Genomic DNA, 13,263 nt, shown 5'->3' with positions numbered 1-13,263 from the left:
AAAGATGTGCAGTTCACTGAATATTTAAAGGTAAAAGGCATCATGCCTGCAAAGAGTTCAGGGAAAAAAAATCTAATCTATCATCTATCTTCACAGAGGATTGTGTGTGGATATATGTGTGTGTGTGTGTGTGTAAGTATGTTATATACATTGGGGGGAGAGAGAAAGGGAGACAGAGAGAGAAGGAAATAGAAATGCAGTAAAATGGTGACATTTGGGGAATCTGGGTGAAGGGTATACAGGAATTCTTTATGCTGTTCTTGCAACTTTTAGGTCAAAAATGTTTTTTGTTTTGTTTTGTTTTAGAGTGTAAAATAATCTATCAATGGAAAAGCATGAATTATCTTAAAGATTGATGTGCTGTTGTGTCATTTTTTAGCCATTTGTCAGGCTTAGTCCAGGGTTGCTTTGGGAGCCCTTGCCATGCACACCCAGGAATGATTCCAGAGAATAGTTCCAGTCAATTGAATGCTAAGGGTGCTTCTAGGTGCAGGAAATCGTGGCTTTCACATGTTCCATTTTCTTCAGCCCTTTGCTCATTCTCAGGTACACTTTCCGTTAAATTGAACAATTCCATAAAAGATAGATTGCACTGCAGCCAACTTCTGCCCAGCCTTTTCCAATTAGCAGATTCAAATTAGGAAGATTTAATTGCAGTTTGGATTGAATTCTGTCCCTCAGCAGTCAAGTCAATTTCATTTAATTCAATTCAGCACACATGGAGCATTCAGGGCCCTTGCATATGGCTGAGTGATTGGAACATGCACAGGGGCCTACAGGCAAGTGGGACAGAACAGGTGACATAGGTGGGACTCATCCTGGGGAGATGGCAGGAGGGGCAGTGCAGGTGCTGGCCCTGTCCTCAGCTTTCTTTACAGAGCCAAACCTCCTTATCTTTCTTATTTAAACCAGTCTGCATTCCTGGCTCCTACCTGCCTGCAGAAACAGAAAGAAGGAGGCTCTGGGAGGCTGGTCCCTGCCCTAGCAGGGGATGCTGGGAGGCCCTGCCTGGAGGCCCGTCTGGTCCACCCTTGGGCTCTTTCTGCCTGTTCTGTTCCCACTTCCCAAGTAGGATGCTGATTCTCCTCCCTTATAATTAGCTCTGCTCCAGTGGGGGGCCAGCCTAGTGGCGCCGAGGGGTTTTGTGATTGATTGTGCTAACTGCATCCCAGTCCACTTTTCTAGAGAGCTGCTTCTGCCAGGAGATAGGCAGCCTGGTAATTGGATGACAGGAAATGCATTATATCTCTACTCTCACCCTCCGCAAGGAGCCCCTGAGGGCCGGGAGAGTGTGTCTGTTGCATCCCCCATCCCCTTTAGAGAACCATCAGAGACCACTGACTTCTGCCCTAGGTCATTCCAGAAACTGGGCTGCAAGCCCATGTCCATCCCCAAGGTCGTCCAGCCCCTGAGGTTACCCTGGCCTTTTTTCCTACTTTGGGATATCTTAACCCAACCCAAGCAGCTTCTCTCAGCTGGGAAGCCTGGCCTGAGAGTGTGTGGAAGCAGCAGGCCTTGGGGGATACATCCTAAACCCCTCTCTTTCTCACCCATGCCTAATAACTTTATCCTGACTTTGAGTCACAACCCAGTGCCTCCATCCTTTTCATGTTCCTTCTTGGACTCAGTCCTGACTTCTCAGTTCTAACTCTGCTCCCCAGTGTGGACTGTACCCTGCTGTGTCACAGCTGTAGCCCTGCCCAGGCCGAGGTCTGTAAGTACCTGGGACCTGTGGGCAGAGAGTGGGTGGAGGGTGAGCACCTCTAATTGTCCTTTCCCCTCCAGGCAACCTTGCCTCAGCAAAGCCCCCAAAGCTCCCTGAGCCTGGAGTCACCCATAGGATGGTGCTGGCACTCGTGGTGCCAAATTCTAGGAAGAACTTCGGGTCTGCACAGCAACCAGACCACACCATGTTCAAGAACACTGAAAGTGGAGAATAAAGTTCAGTGTGATGTTGAGATACAAAGCCCAAAAATGATACATTGGCACAAGAAATCTCCAAAACACAGTTCTGGGTTAACCCTGTGGCTTTAGGTCTGTGGGATATTCCTGCAACCCATTTAGAAACTTAGCAAGCTCTTACAGGCTGGTGGCAACAGCAAAGGCTGGAGACACTGCTGCTTTAGGGGCTAATTTCTCTTTGAGGCAGGTCCTGGTCCAGACTTCTTTAGGGTTCGAGGAACCACATCCCCTGTTGGGGTAACCTGGGTCCAGGAAGGAATTTCTGATGAGATGATAAGAGGGGCATCATGAGAGCCCACCCAGGCCCACCCAGGGCAGATCATCCCACCCATTTGAGGGGCAAGTGCCTCTTGCTTTTACAGTTAGCATTCTTGGGATTGGGGTGACTGGGTTCCAAGTTCCTCGGGACTTTGCTTTGGTAGAATTCCTTGAACATTTGTTTTGAATTTGTTGGGTTCCCTGAGACTTCTGGGTAAATGCTAAAAATCAGAGCTTCTGCCATGTGAGGCAGTGCAATGGAATGAGCCCAGGCAAAGGTGTGAAACCCTGATGGTCCCAATTGGCCAGCCAAGGTCTGTGAATAAGGCACTGTCCTACTTCAGGCCTCAGATGGAGGGCTGGCCTAGTGGATTTCTAAGTTTGCATCCAACTGGCTCCAAGAGTTTAGCTCATGTCCCAAGTGACGGGCTCATCATGAGTTGTTCCAGGGATTCGGCCTGATAATGGCTCTTTGCATCTTTATAGTGCTCTACAAAGAACTTTTACCTGCATTTTCTCATTTGATGCTCCAGCATTACCATGAGGAGCTACTGTTATCATCATCTTAGAGATGAGACTCAAAGAGGTGAATTAGCTACAGAGGGTCTCACAGCTAAGAAGGGATAGGCCTGGGACAAGGACCTGGGTCTTCTGACAGCTGCTGCTGTTCAGGCTGTGGTGTGCGTGGAGCCTGTGAGAGTGACTGGCAGTCCTTCCTGCCCATAGCAGCTAGACCTGGGCTGTGCAAAGAGGAGGATGGGGCCAGATGCCAGGGACCATCAGAGACCATCAGAGAGCTCCTGCCAGCTCTCCAGGGCTCATACGCTCATGAGTGTAACCCAGGGAACAGGGATCAGACTCCCTTGAAGGCTGATGGCTTTGTTGGGTTTTTCCCTTAGAACTATCTCAGATTACATTGCAGGGCAATGTGTAGCCAAACCCAGGCTGTGTGGGATCCAGGCTCGGTAGCAGCAGGCACAGTGGAAGCATAGAAAGTTAGTGGTCAGGGCCTGCTCGCGGCAAGATGAGGAGGGGAAGTCTCAGAGTCCCATGCCTCCTGCCATCTCGCTCCTGTAGGATCTGAGATTGAACCTTCTGAGGCCCTGGCATTCCTCTCAACGGTGCTTTTAGGGCCTAGCTGCACTTTCCCAAAGGGAAGCTGTGTCCTAATTACCAGGGACCACTTCAATGTACACAGCACACTGCAAGAAACGACTGCTCGCAGCATATTTTCTCTAATAAATGCCACAAGTTTCCATGAATGTGTTTGGTATTTCTGAAGTTGGTGCCCATGGAGATAAAACTTGGAGTTAGTGGATGTTACCTTTGCACAATAGAGAAACTTCTTAATTAAAAAAACCCTTTTTATTATAGAAAATATCAAACAATAAAAAAATAAGAGAATAGTATAATTAATTCACACACATATGTCATCCAGCTTTGACATCAACTCACGGCCAGTTTTTTTTTTTTTTTTTTTTTTTTTTTTTTTTAAGACAGAGTCTCACTCTGTGCCACCAGGCTGGAGTGCAGTGGTGCGATCTTGGTTCACTGTAACCTCTGCTTCCCGGGTTCAAGCAATTCTCCTGCCTCAGTCTTCCGACTGAGTGTGCGCCACCACACCCAGCTAATTTTTGTATTTTTAGTAGACACAGGGTTTCACCATGTTGGCCAGGATGATCTCGATCTCTTGACTTCATGATCTGCCTGCCTCAGCCTCCCAAAGTGCTGGGATTACAGGCGTGAGCCACCGTGCCCAGATCTCATGGCCAGTTTTACTCATCTTTGTTCCCTGATGTTATAGTCATCTCCGTTACCTGTGGTTTCGCTTTCCAGGGTTTCAGTTACCCATGTAAACCATGGTCTGAAAATATTACAGCATTTTGAGAGATTGAAAAAGAGAGAGAGAGAGACCATATTCACATAACGTTTTTCGCAGTATATTGTTATAATTGTTCTATTTTATTATTGGTTATTGTTGTTAGTCTCTTACTGTGCCTAGTTTATAAATTAAGCTTTATCATTGGCATGAATATATAATATAGGAAGAAACATAGTATATATAAGATTCAGTATTATCTGCATTTTCAGGCAGCCACTGCTGTCCTGGAACATATCCCTCACAGAAAAGGAGAAACTGCTGTATTTGGAAACAAATCCAGGCATCATATTATTTCATCTGTAAATATTTCACTAAGTATCTCGAGAGATAATGACTCTGCTTTTTCACATCCTTACTTTGATACCACTATTAACATAAAGAAATGTAATAATAATTTTTACTATAATCAAATGTCTAGCCAGTATTAAAATTTCTCTGTTATACTTTGTATCAATCAGGATCCAGATAAGTTTTATACATTGTGATTGGTTGATATGTCACATAAGTCTCATTTAATCTACCTCTTGCTGGATTCAAATTGCTAAAATTTTGTTAAGTAACTTTTACATCTTTTTTCATGAGATTGGTTTATAGGGTTTTTTTTCCTTGAAATGTCTTTGTCTGATTTTTGTATCAGTGCACTGCTTGCCTCATTGAATGGTTTGGGAAGTGTTTCCTCATCTACTTTCTGAAAGAGGTTGTGTAGGATTGGTATTATTATTTTTAGTTAACTAATTAATTAATTTTTAGATGCAGGGTCTTGCTCTGTCACCCAGGCTGGAGTGCACTTTGGCTCACTGTAGCCTCGATCTCCTGGGCTCAAGCGATCTTCCTGCCTCAGCCTCCCCAGTAGCTGGGACTACAGGTGTGCACCATTGTACCCAGCTAACTTTTTGTTTTTTAAATTTTTGTAGAGACAGTGTCTTGCTATGTTGGCTAGGCTGATCCTGAACTTCTGGGCTCAAGCGGTCCTCCCACCTCAGCCTCCCAAAGTGCTGGGATTACAGGTGTGAGCCACTGTGCCCAGTTGCAGGCTGGTCTTAAATGCCTAGGCCCAGGGGATTCTCCCGCCTCAGCCTCCCAGGTAGCTGGGATTATAGGTGTGTGCCACTGCATCTGGTAATTTTGGTAATTTGTCTTTCAATAAATTTTCTCTTTTCATTGGATGTACTGGCATAAGGCTATTCATAATATTTTCTTATCGTTTGAACATCTGCAATCTGTTATAATGCTCCCTCTTTCATTCCTCATATGAGCAATTTGTATATTCTCTCTTTTGTTCTTGATCAATCTAGATAGAAATTTAATCATTTGTACTGCTCTTTAGAAAATAGCCTTTGATCCCATTGTTTGTTTTTTATTTCACTGATTTCTGATCTTGATTTTATTATTTCCTCTTTTCTACTTATTTTGGGCTCTAGCTTCTTAAGGTGGAAACTTAGATCATGACTTTGGGTTTTCTTTTCTAATATAAGCATATAAAACTGAATTTTTCTTTAAGGACTACAAACTTTCTAATTAGTGCTATGAATTCTTTTTGACCCTGGGTAATTTAGAAGTTTATTATTAAATTTTGAAAATTTGGGATTTTGCAGAAATTTTTTTTTGTTGTTGATTTCTAATTTAATACCAATGTGATCGGAAAACACACTCTGTGTAATTCTAATCCTTTTAAATTTATTGAGACTTGTTTTATGGTCCAGCATTTATTCTATCTTAGTAAATGTTCTATATGTATTTTTAAAAAGCGTATATTCTACTCTTATTGGATGGAGTATTCTGTAAATTTCAGTTAGATCAAGTTGGTCGATAGTATTGTTCAGGTCTTTTATATTCTTACTGATTTTTTTTTCATGAATTATTCCATGAATTATAAAGGAGGAGGGTGGATGTCTACAACTCTAATTATGAATTTGTTTTTTCAGTTCTGTCAGTTTTTGCTTCACTTATTTTGACTTATATATATCAGGATATTAAAAGGATTGTCATTTTCAAGACGAATTGACCCCTTTATCATTATGAAACATCCTTCCTTATCCTTGGTAATATCCCTTGGTTCAAAGTCTACCTTGTCTGATATTAACATAGCCATTCCAGCTTTCTTCCAGTTAACGCTTACAGGGTGTATCTCTTTCCTCCTTTTACTTTTAACCTAGTATCTACATCTTTATATCTTGAATGGACAGCATGTAGTTGGTGATTGTTTTGCAGTTGACAATCTCTGTCTGTTAACTGGGGTGTTTAGACCACTTGCATTTAATGCAATTGTCTACATGGTTGGAATTAAATCTGCCATCTTGCTATTTGTTTTCTTTTTCTTCCATCAGTTTTGTTGTTGTTGTCATTTCATTGTTTTTCTTTTAAAAGTTTTGTCTGTTTTTTGCCTTCTTTTGGATCAGTTGAGAATTTTTAATATTAAATATTGGTTTAAGAGTCATACCACTTTATTTTATTTTATTTTGGGAATTCACTAGGTTTACAATATGCCTATTTAGCATATCACACCCTAAAATAGAATTATACCATTTTGTGTGTAATGCAAAACTCTTACGACAGTATACTTCCATTACCCCTTCCCATCCTTTGCTCCTCATTTGGTAGGTTTTATCTCTATGTATGCATAATCACCAAAATACATTGTTATCATTTTTGCTTAAACCAGTGGTTGGCAAATTATGGCCTGTGAATCAAATCTTGCCTGCTCTCTGTTCTTGTAAATAAAGTTTTATTGGAACACAGACACATCTATTTGTTCACCTATTGTTTATGGGCTTTTGCACTACAGTGGATGCTTGAGTAGTTGTGACAGAGACTGTATGACTTTTGAAGCCCCAAATAATTACTATTTATGATCCTTTACAGAAAAATGTTTGCCAGTCTCTGCTTTAAACTGTCAACCTTTACAGACAATTTTTAATAGGAAAACAATTTTTTATATGTCCCACATAATTATCATTTCTGGCACTCTTTATTCCTTTGTAGAGATCTAAGTTTCTGCCTGGTGTTAGTTTTCTTTAGCATGAAGAAGTTTTTAAAACATTTCTTGTAGTAACAGTCTCCTGGCAGTGCACTCTGTCAACTTTTTGAAAACATCTTTATTTCACTCTCATTTAAAAATATACTTTTGCTAGGTATATATTTCTAAGTTTGCAGTTTTTTTCCCTTCAGCAGTGCAAAGATGCCATTCCTTTGTCTTCTGACTTGCTTTGTTGTCGATGGGAAGTCTACAATCGTTCTTACCTACGTTCTTCTATGTCAAATGGGTCTTTTGTTCTTTCACTACTTTTAAGATCCTGTCTTTATTACTATTTTTCAGGAATTAGATTATTATGTCCCTTGGAGTGGTTTTCTTTGTGTTATCCTGCTTAAAGTTTATTGAACTTTTTGGATCTGTGAATTTATAGTTTTTATTAAATTTGGAAATATTTAAGCCATTTTTTCCCTAAAATATTTTTTCTGTCATCTACCCTCCATCCTCTCTTTTTGAGTCTTTACTTACCGATATGGCTGACTGCTTGATATTTTTACTGAGACTCTGTTAATTTTTTCGTCTTTTTCTGATGGTGTGCTTCATTTTGGATTATTATTATTATTCTTATTATTCAAGAGTTCATTCTGTCACCTAGGCAGAAGTGCAGTAGTGGCATCACAGCTCATTGTAGCCTCAACTTCCTGGGCTCAAGTGATCCTTCCACCTCAGCCTCCTGAGTAGCTGGGACCAGAGGACACACCACTATACTCAGCTAATTTACACCTTTTTTTTTTTTTTTTTTGGTAGACGTGGTGTCCCACTATGTTGCCCAGGCTGGCCTCAAACTTCTGGGCTAAAGTGATCCTCCTGCCTTGGCCTCCCAAATTGCTGGGATTAGAGGCATGAGCCACTGCGCCTGGCTCATTTTGGATTACTGTTGTTGTTATGTCTTAAAGTCACGAATCTTTTCTTTTGTAGTGTCTAATCTACTGTTAATCTAACCCAGTGAATTTTCTATTTCAGACACTGGATTTTTCATCTCTAGAAGTTCCACTGACATCATTAAAATATGTCCTCTTCTATATGTTTTACTTTTCTCTGTTTTTATGCTTTCTTTTGTATGTTTGAATATGATTATAATAGCTATTTTAGCATCCTTGTTATTTCTGTTTCATAGTTATTTCAATGGATTGATTTTTCACCTGATTCTGGGATATATTATCATTTTTTGGCATGTCTAGTAATTTTTTATTGAATGACAAACATCATTTATGAATAATTGTGGATTATACATTGTTAAGTAGTTACGTTTGTTTTATTCATTTAGAGTGTTAGGCTTCGTTCTGGTAAGCAACACTTGTAGTTCAGTTTCATCCTTTTGAGGCTTACTTTTAAGTCTTCTTCCAGCAGGACTGGAGTACCCCTAGAGAAGAGACTACTCTAGATCTGCCCTAATAAGACACATAAATAAGTCTCGAAAGGCTCTTCTGGGGTCTCTATTGTGTGTCCAAGTACTCTCTGCTCTGGCTGACTGGAATATGAATCTTTCCCAGCACTGTCTAATCTCTGGGAACCCACTATACCTTGAATGCTCTTTGGTCAACCTGGTAAAATTTCACCCCATGTATGCAGATCTTAGTATTCAGTAAAGACTCAAGGGGATCTCCGTGCAGATTTCTGGAGCTCTCCTTCTGCCTAGCTGCCTCTTCTCTCCAAATCATGGCACCACAACTTTCAGAGACCTCAGTCTCCTGGAAATAAGATATCTGAATCCTCAACTCATTAAGATTATCATGCTCTTCTTAGTTCTCTCCCTGCTCATGGTCTGGAATATGCCTTCATGAAAAAAACTAGGGAGGTTGCAGGGCTCACCTCATGTGTTGTCCTTCTGTTGATAGCAGTCTACATTGCTTGTCATATAATGTCTGAAAACAGAGATTTCATATATTCCATTCAGCTTTCTAGGGGTTTAAAGTGGAAAGGTACATTTAACTCCTGTTAAACTATCATCAGTAGAAGCAGCAATTCCTTTAATTTTCCTCCATATCCTTTTTTTTTTTTTCCTCCAATGTGTTTGTTGAAGAAATCAGACTGTTTTTCCTATAGTTTCCTCTTATCTGGATTTTGCTGGTTGCATTCTGGTGTTGTCACTTAAGATGTTCCTTAGTTTCTTGTATTCTCTGGACCTTGGCACCAGGATTAAGGCTTCGGTAGATTCAGGTTCAACTCTTATTTCTTGGCAAAAATACTTCATAGGTGATATTGTATTCTTCCACCAGAAAGCACTTACTGTCTGGTTGTTGCTTCTTTTGTGATGTTAGCAACAATCAATGATCTTTGCTTAGATCCTTTATTTCTTTAGGGGAGGCAAAATAGTGACAAAAATTCAACAAAAATTCAGTCATCCCTTAATCATTTATTAGCTGAAAAACTTTTATAAACAGAAATTTCCACTCATCAAATGTTTGATTACCTGGAAATACAGTAAGAAAATAAAGGCTTCTTTTCATTTATTTACTAGTTTTCAAAATGAAGAGTTGGCTGGGTGCAGTGGCTCATGCCTGTAATCTCAGTACTTTGGGACCCCGAGATAGGTGGGTGGGTCACTTGAAGTTAGGAGATCGAGACCAGCCTGGCCAACATGGTGAAACCCCCATCTCTACTAAAAATACAAAAGTTATCCAGGCGTGGCGTGGCACGCCTGTACTCCCAGCTACTCAGGAGGCTGAGGCAGGAGAATTGCTTGAACCCGGAAGGTGGAGGTTGCAGTGAGCTGAGATCACACCACTGCACTCCAGCCTGGGTGACAGAGCAAGACTCCATCTCAAAAAAAAAAAAAAAAAAAAAAAAAAAAAAAAGAAATGGAAAAAAAAAAAGAAAAGAAAAGAAGAGTTTGTTCTCCAGCATCATTTGAAGGGGACCAGTTTTCTAGCATCATTTCACGTGCTCGGATTTAAACAATTTTTATTTATTTCCATTTCTTCTGCAGTTATGCTTGTCAACCTGCACATTGTCCTAACTCTGGCCAGTGGAAGCCTCTTCAGGACGGCTTCCGAGCCCTTTTGCCATCATCCTAGTAGTGTTTTGATAGCTCTCTTGTTTCCAGTTATGACAAGATGTTTCCATCTCATCTTGCACATTTTCTCTCCAGATCTGAAATTGGCCATTTTCCAAATTAGCCATTGGTTCATCCTCTGTGTAATTCATCAATTAATTTGTTTTTAAGCAAAATGAATTTTCCTATATTTTTAGGAGTGGGATGCAGTGGGCTAGGACAAGCTGTCTAGCCTGTAGGTCTAGGTGTAGAGGTCTCTCTCGTTTTTCAAAGTGGTAAAAATACAGCCTCGGCTCCCTCCTCCACTTTTATCTGAACCTTGTCTTTCCCACTCGGTGCCTCTGGTTTGCTCGATTTAGATTTTTCTTTCAGCATTCCTCTCAGAGATGGACTTTGTCTTGGGAGGGAGCTTTGGTCCCCTAGTTTAAAGAAGTCTTATAGAGCCTGGATTGCTCTAGCTCCTTCAGACCTTGCAGAGTCCCTTCCTTCTCTGGGTCTCCGTTTCCTTCCCTCTAAAGAGAGAGGAAAGGCTGGGAGACGTAAAGTCCCTTGCAGCTCTGGCAGGGTGTCACTCCGATTCTCCTCCATAGGCTTGATGTCTGAGGTCCCTTCTGTAACCTGATGGCTAAATCACACCACCCTATGGTTCACTGAAGCTGTTTCCCTGCAGGGATCTCAGTGTGGATGCTGGCTTGAGTCCTGCTCAGTTCCAGGTGCGGCCCATCCCTCAGCACTATCAGCATTACCTAGCGACTCCTCGAATGCACCACTTTCCCAGAAACTCCTCCTCCACGCAGATGGTAAGTGAAAGAAAATGGACTCCCTTGTGCCTATTGAGTGCCAGTGGTGGTCTGAGGCCTGCGCTCCCCTGTGCCCCGGCTCCTACATGGCCCAGGTCCCCTATGTATCAACCCCCTATCCCCTGACTCCCCTGTGCCCTGGCCCCCTTGTATCCTGGCTCCCCTGTGCCCCAGCTTCCATATGACCCAGCTCCCCTGTGTATTAAGCTCCTATACCCTGACTCTTCGGTACTCTGACCCCCTTATATCCTGGCTGCCCTGCAGTCCGGATTCCATATGACATGGCTTCCCTGTGTATCAATCCCCTATGCCCTGACTCCCTTGTGCCCTGGTCCCCTTATATCCTGGCTCCCCTGTGCCCCAGCTCCTACATGACCTGGCTCCCCTGTGTATCAACCCCTATGCCCTGACTTCCCTGTGCCCTGGCCCCCTTATATCCCGGCTTCCACATGACCCAGCTCACCTGTGTATCAACTCCCCATGCCCTGACTCCCTTGTGCCCTGGCCTTCTTGTATCCTGGCTCCCTGGCAGACCAACAGCTCCCCTCTCTTCCCAGCTCCTATTCGCACTCTGGCTTGATGGGGAATGAAAGGGGACCTGTTGGACCAGAAACTGGTTCTGCTGAGGGGAGTAGGAGTGGGCACTGGAGGAATGGAAAGGGACAGCATGGCAAGGTGTGGTCTGTGGGTAAAAGGCTCAGGGCTAAGATCAGGCAGAGTAGACCTCGCACCTCATATGGCCTCATTTAGTTTCCTGTGGTCAGTACCTCCCTGGGCTTTGGCTTCACTAATCTGTGAAATGGAAATGAAGATGCCTGCCTCGCCCATCTCACAGGGTTGGTGTGAGGATCAAAAGAGATCCCAGCAGGAGCTCTTGGGCCTAGCCTGCAGATCCAGTTCTGCCTTTTTCAGAGGGCAGACCTTCTTGTGGCTGCAGAGTGCTGAATCATGGGTCAGGCTGGGCTTGGGGGCCTTTGGGCTCCTGACATTGCAAGCTGCATGGAATTAAAATGAAGATATTCCATGAAAGCAGCAAAAGCTTGATTGAAAATCTTATTTCCAGGCAGCTTCACTTTGCTGCCCTAAAGCATAATTCCACCTTCCAACCCTTGTCCCTGTCACTAACCACTCAGTTCCTCAGTCTGCTTTTTGTATAATAAGGAGCTTGCATGAGTAATTTTTGGAGTCCTTGTAAGCTCTGAAGGTCCATGCTTTGTGTATGAAGCGCCATCTCTCAAGAATAAAGAAGCAAACATTTATTGAGCACTTACTACATGCCAGGCACTGTTATAAGCACTTCATATAAATTATCCCATTAATCCTCTCAAAAACTCCCACAAAAGAGTATCATCCTGATTTTAAAGATTGGAAAACTGAGGAAGAGAGAGGCTAAGTAACTGGCCCTGGGACATACAGTGAGAAAGTGGAGGAGCTGTGATGGAAACTCCTCTCTGACTCATAGCCAGGGTAAGGGAGGGGTGAGTGAGGCAGGCCATGCAAGAACAGAGTCAGACTCTCTTAATTTAAAATACTGACATTTTGCTCAGCATGGAGGTTTTTTGCATTTATTTGACTTTAAAAAACATTACATTGAAATATTATTGATCTTGATTACTGAGGCTTTTGGTGGCCCTTTTAATTTTGTGCCCCCACTTTGGTGCCGACACTAACCCAAGCCTTTAACTATCAAGCTGCTCTTGGAGGCAGTGCAGAGTAGGGGTGATATGGTTTGGCTCTGTATCCCCGCCCAAATCTCACCTTGAATTGTAATAATCCCCTTTGTAAATTACAAAAGGTGAAGGACATGGACTCTGCACCCAACTGGCTCCTGCGTTGAAATCCTGGTTCTGTCCCTTGGTTGCATAACAGCAGGAAAGACAATACTTCTGCCCACAGCATCTCAGGGTGTACTGAGTGGGTTACAGGCAGAGAAGTTGCATGCTGGGCTTATGGAGAAACCTTGAATCCTCGCTCTATCCAAGGCATTTTCTCCCCAACAGGTCGTCCATGAAATCCGAAACTACCCTTATCCTCAGCTTCACTTCCTTGCTCTCCAGGGACTAAATCCCAGCAGACACACCTCCGCCGTACGGGAGAGCTATGAGGTATGTTGCTCTGTCTGGTACCGACTGGGCTGGTGGAGATGCCATTATTGTTTATCATCCCTTTTCCCTCCCCACCTCTGCTGGTGAGTAGGGTATGGGTGTCAGGAAGCTTCAGGGTTAAGAGTAAGAGAGAGAAGAAGGGAAAACCAGTAGAGATATTGCAGTCTTTCAGCATCAAGGGAAAACCAGTAGAGATATTGCAGTCTTTCAGCTGTACAGAACACCATTGA

At 42.7% G+C, this 13,263-nt stretch overlaps 2 protein-coding genes across 3 annotated transcripts in view; one reads left to right on the top strand and one right to left on the bottom strand.

The window, feature by feature from the left end:
- The window catches only part of ATP5F1A (ATP synthase F1 subunit alpha), a 541,488-nt gene that overhangs the window by 352,930 nt on the left and 175,295 nt on the right, over positions 1-13,263 (bottom strand). The gene's annotated exons all lie outside the window — the stretch shown is intronic.
- The window catches only part of ARK2C (arkadia (RNF111) C-terminal like ring finger ubiquitin ligase 2C), a 127,929-nt gene that overhangs the window by 101,946 nt on the left and 12,720 nt on the right, over positions 1-13,263 (top strand). Inside the window, exons 4-5 of one of the 2 annotated variants that reach the window (XM_050767979.1) lie at positions 10,799-10,928; positions 12,929-13,082. In XM_050767979.1, the coding sequence (XP_050623936.1) occupies positions 10,799-10,928; positions 12,929-13,082 (284 nt within the window). Of the gene's footprint in view, positions 1-10,798; positions 10,929-12,928; positions 13,180-13,263 lie in introns of those variants that run through there. The other variant, XM_050767978.1, reaches the window with a different exon arrangement.

Source organism: Macaca thibetana, chromosome 18 (genome assembly GCF_024542745.1).
Source record: "Macaca thibetana thibetana isolate TM-01 chromosome 18, ASM2454274v1, whole genome shotgun sequence".
In the NCBI taxonomy this organism is placed as follows: domain Eukaryota; kingdom Metazoa; phylum Chordata; class Mammalia; order Primates; family Cercopithecidae; genus Macaca; species Macaca thibetana.
The sequence above is the reverse complement of the archived record's forward strand: the minus strand, read 5'-3'. Positions and strand labels throughout refer to the sequence as shown.